The 7,527-nt window shown below is 43.2% G+C and overlaps 1 protein-coding gene across 1 annotated transcript; it reads right to left on the reverse strand.

Annotated features, from left to right (window-relative positions):
- Positions 1-6,494: 6,494 nt before the first annotated feature.
- On the reverse strand, positions 6,495-7,312 carry LOC145790299 (ERAD-associated E3 ubiquitin-protein ligase component HRD3-like). The gene has a single exon (XM_082868057.1). The coding sequence runs from the start codon at positions 7,284-7,286 to the stop codon at positions 6,510-6,512; it is 777 nt and encodes a 258-aa protein (XP_082724183.1). The 5' UTR covers positions 7,287-7,312; the 3' UTR covers positions 6,495-6,509.
- Positions 7,313-7,527: the final 215 nt, after the last annotated feature.

Genomic DNA, 7,527 nt, shown 5'->3' on the forward strand with positions numbered 1-7,527 from the left:
CCGACCCATGACCTGGAACTTGCTGCAGTGGTGTTTGCACTGAAAATCTGGCGTCACTATCTGTATGGGGTGACATGTGAAGTATACACCGACCACAAGAGCTTAAAGTATTTCTTCACACAGAAAGAACTGAACATGAGACAGCGGAGATGGCTGGAACTGATTAAAGATTATGACCTACAGATATTGTACCATCCGGGAAAAGCCAATACCGTTGCCGATGCATTGAGCCGGAAATCGATTGGAAACTTAGCCTGTTTGCTTACAGGACAGAAAGAGTTGCTTTGTGACCTTGAAAAATCTGAAATTGAAATTGTTTTGAGAGAACAAGGTGGAACCTTAGCTGCTATTTCTGCTCAACCGGCACTGATTGAAGAAATTAAAGAGAAACAGCAATTGGATGACTTCTTGAAAAAGATCATCGAAGAAAGAGAATCTAAACCGAGACCGGGATTCAAATTTGAGAACAATGTACTGAAATTTCAAGAAAGACTGTGTGTACCGAATGACACTGAACTGAAAAGAAGAGTTCTGCAAGAAGGCCACAATTCGAAACTGTCTATCCATCCAGGGAATACGAAAATGTACCAAGATCTGAAACAGAATTTCTGGTGGCCGGGAATGAAGAAAGAAATTGCCGACTTTGTGTCCAAATGTCTTCATTGCCAACAGGTCAAAGCTGAACATCAACGACCTGCCGGACTATTGCAACCCTTATCCATACCAGAGTGGAAATGTGAGCATATCACCATGGATTTTATTGTGGGATTACCTCGCTCCAAGAAAGGTATGGATTCAATTTGGGTTATTGTTGATAGACTAACCAAATCTGCTCACTTCTTACCTGTCAAGACAATCTATAATGCGGACAAATTGGCTGTTATCTATATTGATGAAATTGTGAGACTGCATGGAGTGCCTGTGTCTATTGTTTCTGACAGGGATTCGAAGTTTACATCAAGGTTTTGGAAAAGCCTACAAACTGCATTGGGTACGGAACTGAGACTGAGTAGTGCCTATCATCCTCAGACAGATGGCCAATCAGAAAGGACCATCCAAACTCTGGAGGATTTACTGAGAATGTGTGTCCTTGATTTTCAGGGAAACTGGGAAAGTCATCTGCCATTAGTTGAATTCGCCTACAATAACAGCCACCATTCGAGCATTGGTATGGCGCCCTTCGAGGCATTGTATGGCAGAAAATGTAGATCTCCGATTTGCTGGGCAGAAGTTGGAGATAGGCCTTTGCTTGGGCCCAAGATTGTTTATGAAACAACTGAGAAAGTGAAACTGATACAGCAAAGACTGAAAACTGCACAAAGTAGACAGAAAAGTTATGCAGATGTCAGAAGACGAGACAGAGAGTATGAAGTGGGTGATCACGTATTTGTGAAAGTGACACCAATAAAAGGCCAGACTCGTTTTGGAGTCAAAGGCAAGTTAGCACCAAGATACGTCGGACCGTATGAGATTATTGAGAAAATTAATCCGGTGGCGTATCAAGTTGCGCTCCCTCCTGAAATGGAGCATATGCATAACGTCTTCCACATTTCCATGTTGAGAGACTACCTCCGGGATCCCTTCCATGTGATTGAGCCTACTCGGATAGTGTTGAGTGATGACTACACTTACGAGGAACGGCCTATACAGATTGTAAACCGACGGATCAAGAAACTGAGGAACAAAGAGATCCCGCTAGTAAAAGTTGACTGGCAGAACCACGGTGGCGTGTATGCCACTTGGGAAAAGGAAGATGACATGGCCAAAAGATATCCTGAACTGTTTCCACTGAACCCTGTTTTCTTCCAGAATGAAGGTAACTCGAGTTTAGAGGACTAAACTCTTTATAAGGAGGGGAGACTGTAACAACCCTCATACTATTTACCGATTAAAGACTGATTGATTACCGATAACCATCGATTACCGTTAAACTGAATTGATTATGACCGATAATTGAACTGATTAAAGTACTGAACTGACTGACTGAAAACTGGAACTGGATTGAATGAGTACATCTGTTTGAATTGCATTTTATCTGTTGACTGTTTGTTTGATCTGTTCGTATTTTAGTGTTTAAACTGCTAATTGAAGGCCTTATCAGCGGCCGAATCTGAAATTGATTGATGTTTTATGATCGTCATAATTAATGAGATTTTATGGTATAATTATCCGAAAACTGATTAGGTATGCTTACATTAGATTAAATAAGCTAATTTAAGAGTTGGACTTAATTACCGTTTTGCCCTTGAGTGGGCCACTACCTCTACACCTTGAGCTCACTACACTTGAGCCTTATGTACACACTTGAAGAACATTTCATCAGCCATTTCTCATTGTGCTTAGCCGACCTAGAGAGAGAGAGAGAGAATTGGTTTTCATCTTGAAGAATTGCATGGAAATTGAAGAAATTGTTGAGGTTGATTGTTAATTTGAGCTCCCTTCTTGAACTACAAGACTAAAGGTAGCTCAATTGTCTTCTTGTTCATGTTTTAAGTTGACTCTTGCATGGTTCATGTCATATTGATGGAGAGTAGAGCCAAAACATGGTTTAGATGTTGAATTGAAGCTTAATTGTTACATGCATGTACATAAATTGAAGTTTTGAGGTCATACTCCATGAGTTCATCTTGTTTTTGAAGGCTTGAGCTCTTTTGAAACAGCATTAAAGCTTTGAAAATGATTTAAGATCATGCATGTCATGTTTGAAGATTGTTCTTGAAAATGATTTGAAATTGGTTTGAAATTGGGTTTGAATTAAACACCATTGGGCTTTGATTTCTCAAATTGAGCTTTGAACCACGTTAATCTATGTGTTTATAAATGTTTTCCAGAAAATGAGCCCAAGAGGATCGGTTTTGTTGCATTCAAACTTGAGTTTGAGCTTGGAGGTGCAATCTGGGTTTTCCAGATTTCGCACTTCCGCTCGAGCGGGGAAAGTTACGCTCGAGCGTGGAATCCGAGCAACCAGCATCTCTTTGCACTGTTTTGCAGTCCGCTCGAGCGGAGGATTGGGCGCTCGAGCGGAGTCATGTCTCAAGCTCGAGCGGGCGTCGAGCGGAGATTTCACCCATCCAGTACTTTTACAGTACGCTCGAGCGGGGAAGTTTACGCTCGAGCGGGGAAGTTTACGCTCGAGAGTGTACCTTTGTTGCATGACTGCTCGAGCGGGGAAACGTGCGCTCGAGCGGGACTCTATTTTTCTGAAAATCCTGAAAATGCTTTTAAATGTGCATCTTTGCATCCTCATCCCATTCTAGGCATTCTTAGGCCTAGTTCAAGACATCTTGATGAGGATATCGTTGTAGAACACACCAAGGAAAATTAGGGATTAAGTTATGATATTTCCCAACTGTGTAGCTTAGTGTGTTCAACCTGTGAACTGTGTAGGGTTGGCGACTGGGGAGACACGCTCTAGCATACTGTAGCCCAAACTTTGTGAGTAACAATTGTGTAAAGATATGTTCAACTGATATCTTTTGAATACTGAACTAAACTGTTTACTGAACTGGTATTACTGAATGAATGTATGTCCTTTATTTCTGAACTGTACTGTGGCATCCTTAGTACCTACTGTTTACTGTTACTGTTACTGTTACAGAGATCTCTGTCGGTTCCCTCGTGGAACCACTACTGTTTACTGACTGATGGCCATCATTACTGTTCGGTCTTTTAAGACCTACTGTTACTGTTATGCTAATGGATGTACCACATATGACTGTTTACTGTACTGAACAACTGAAATACTGATTGAATTGAACTGTTTTCATTACTGTAAGGACATTCATTCTAAACCCCTTTACGCTTTATGTTATTCACTGGGCTTTAGCTCACTGCTCATATATATATGTAGGTGTACAGGCACCAGATCGGAGCTAGGAGCGTCAGGGTAACTCCAGTTTTGTCAAGCCAGCCTTTGTGCCTCACTGCGAGGTTCCGAGTTGCCATGCTATGGCTTGGGGGTGTTTTGTTTGTTTTCCCCCGCCTATCTTCATACTGTCTAACTGTTCTGTATAGACTGAATGTTTACCGTACTGTTATCAAGGGATTAGGTCCCTGTACTGTGTGACTGTAAATTCTGTATAGACTGTACTGTTTGTGTATGTATGATTGCATGAAAAACCTTATGCAGACCGTTGCAGCTCATTGGACATTGTTTAATTACTGTTTTGGCTTCCGCCAGGCCCTGTACTCTGTTTTACTGTATTACTGTTCAGCAGGCCTTCGGTAATCTCGGATTACTGGCCGGTTACGGTGCTAAACCCATAGGGCCGGGTTTGGGTCGTGACAGTTGTAGCAGACACTGTGTGGTCGTGTCAGACCGATGTAGAAGACAGTTTACGGGGTCATGTCGGACCGTTGTAGCAGGACAGTTTACGGGGTCATGTCTGACCGTTGGAGAAGACAATTTATGGGGTCATGTCGGACCGATGTAGCAGGACAGTTTACGGGGTCATGTCGGACCGTTGTAGCAGACACTGTGTGGTCGTGTCAGACCGTTGTAGAAGACAGTTTATGGGGTCATGTCGGACCGATGTAGAAGCTGACCGGAATCAATGTCGGGACAGTTTATGGGGTCATGTCGGACCGATGTAGAAGCTAACCGGAATCAATGTCGGGACAGTTTATGGGGTCATGTCGGACCGGTGTAGAAGACAGTTTACGGGGTCATGTCGGACCGATGTAGAAGGACAGTTTACGGGGTCATGTCGGACCGATGTAGTAGAGGTTGTGGTGGTGCACAGTGCGCCATGAGCGACTTATACATGATACTGTGTATAACCCCCCCTCAAACTCAAATAGGTGTGAAGATAGAAACCTATTTGAGGTTGAAACAAAGGGATTGATAAAGCTGACCGGTGTAGAAGACACTGGATGAGTGTGTATATAGGCTGCCCAAAAGATATACATGGATATAGATATCGAGCCCTCAAAAGTCGTGCCCTCAAAAGGTGTGCCCGCACCCTCAAAAGGCGTGCCATCAAAAGGCGTGCCCAAATGCATCAAAAGGCGTGCCATGAAAAGGCGTGCCAGGGTGTCGGCGAGCGCCGAGCGGCGCAGGATGCGCATGTCTTCCTTGGCTATATAACCAAGACGAAGGCAGAGGCTGAGGCAGAGACTGAGACAAAAAAAAAAAAAAAAACTGAGAGAAACATCTGAAAAACTCTTCGTGTTCTGAGAGATTCGTGTTCTGAGAGAGAAACTCTGTAATATTCTGTAACACTCTGTTGCCCAGAAAATGGCTTTGTCTTCCCGCGGGCTGCTCACCCTCTTTCCCGACCTCAACGAGTCAACAAGAGAGAGAACTGGTGCGGTGGCACTGGAACCTCAACCAAGCACCACTGGGTTTGCTCCGTTGAACTTTTCGATGCAGTCGGTGAAGCAAAAAATGGCAGTGCAAACGGATGTGGAGGCTAATCAGTATACTTTGAAGGCATGTGTGGAGTCCATGACGGCGGTCACAAAGTTGTCGCACCGGCTGCAGAGTAGGACAAATGAGGTGCAGCAATTAAACGCCCAACTGGCTCTGCTCCAACGCATGTATAAGGATGCGCGAGCAGAGATAAGCGTGCTAAAGACGGAAAACAAGGAGCTGAAGCGGAAGGCCACCGTGATGTTCCGATTTGGAGGTCCACCAGATGCGGGAGTGGAGGAGTAGGGAGGAGGCAACTGGCTTGGTGGTTGAGGAAGCACGGAGGCAGCACCGTCAAGGGCCGCTCAGGACGGAGGCAAGAAGAAAAGACCGGCGGCAGAGTAGAGAAGAAAATCCTGCCTGTGGATGTGGGTGGTTTGTTGGTGTTGTTGATGTTGTTTTTTTTTTTTTTTTTTTTGTTGCTGTAAAATAGGGATCGGGGTTGAGCCCCTGATATGAATAAAAGGACAAGGTGGTGGAATGTGGTTGGTGTTATGTTGTGTTGTTGTTTTGTGTAATAATAAAAAATAAAATAAAATAAAACAATGGATAAAGAAAATAGATAAAAATATGTGTGGATGGGGAATAAAAAAAAAACAACGGTGTTTTTTTTTTTTTTTTTTTTGGTGGAATATATAAAAAAAAAAATAAGAATAAGATAAGGGAAAAACGGGTGAGGCTCTCACTAATAATGGCAGGGATAGGGGAAATAGATTATAATAAAAAGATGAGAGAGGGATGTCATGTGTGTATGGGGCAGTGTGTTGAGTGGGTGCCCATGTGCAAGGTGTATCAGTGTGTATTTTCTGGTTTTTTTTTTTTTTTTTTTTGGTTAAATCGTCCGTTGCCTTGGGAAGATATTATAATAAAATATATATATATATATTAGTATGGAGGGAATGATGAGGATAATGTGGTGTGGTGGGTGGAGGATGAATTATTTATTTTAAAAAGAGAGTTGATGGGAAGGAAAAGACAAGGATTTGGAAAAAGGAGAGAGTGGGAGTGGGGAACATGGACGGGAGGGATGGGATAAAGAGAATAAAAAAGTAAAATAAATAAATAAAAGAAAAAGTGTGCTCAAGCAGAGAGTGAGTGGTCAAGACACTGTTATAGGGTTCAACAACAGAGGTTGAGATCTGGGGAGATGGGTAAACAGTGAATCCAAGCTTCGATGAAGGTAAAGGACTGTCAGTAGGCAGACGAAGAGAGTGAGTATTGTCGCGTTTCCTTCCTCCATGATCACATTTTCCACCCATGCTTCCATTTTGGGAAAGACATCAGGCAGTGAATCAATCATATCAACCATGAAACTGTTCTCATAGTTCTTTCGTACCCACAAGCTAGCAAGGGCCAGCGTTACAGGCAACTTTGCTGCAGGATCAATCTCTAGTGCCTGATCGTAGTAACGCTTGGCAAGATGAAGATCAAAGGGAAGCCCTTCACCACGTTCATGCATGTATCCAAGGTTGAACATGGCTTGCGCATTGGACTGGGATTTAGCATGCTTGTAAGCCTCTGCGGCACGTTCATAATCTCTTTCCATACCCCGGCCATAGTAATATGCATCACCGATCAACAAAGCAGCATGTTCATTACCCTGCTCAGAAGCTTGCCACCATAAAGAATGTGCACGCTGATGACTTTCTGTATCAGTGCAGAAACCTGATTCTCCCATGCACATACTACGCTGGCCGTATTTGTCAAGAATCCAAGTAGCATTACTTTGTGCCACCTCATAGCCCAACTCAGCCATCTTTGAGTACAATAGAAATGCCTTGCCCACATCACCTTTTAAGTACGACTCTAATGCCCATCTAGACAAGGAGCTCCACGGTCCACGTTCTGCAACCAGCTTGTATAATCCAGTTGCCATAGGGAGGAGAAGCTGTAAGAGTAGGAGGTATGTGTAAGTGATATGTGTTGAAAAACTCCTGCGGGCAGCGAAGACAAGGTTGCCGGCTGGCTGCCCGCCTGAAAGAAAGGAGTATAGGCCTAAATCTTATGGCTCTGATACCATGTAAAATAAATTGATGTATTAATCATTAATGGATTATGAAAATCCTCCATGTGAATTTCATCATTTCTTGGTCTAATGGGTTGTTCCATTTCAGCCA

This window comes from Camellia sinensis, chromosome 5 (assembly GCF_055761805.1).
Source record: "Camellia sinensis isolate YWXY chromosome 5, ASM5576180v1, whole genome shotgun sequence".
NCBI lineage: Eukaryota > Viridiplantae > Streptophyta > Magnoliopsida > Ericales > Theaceae > Camellia > Camellia sinensis.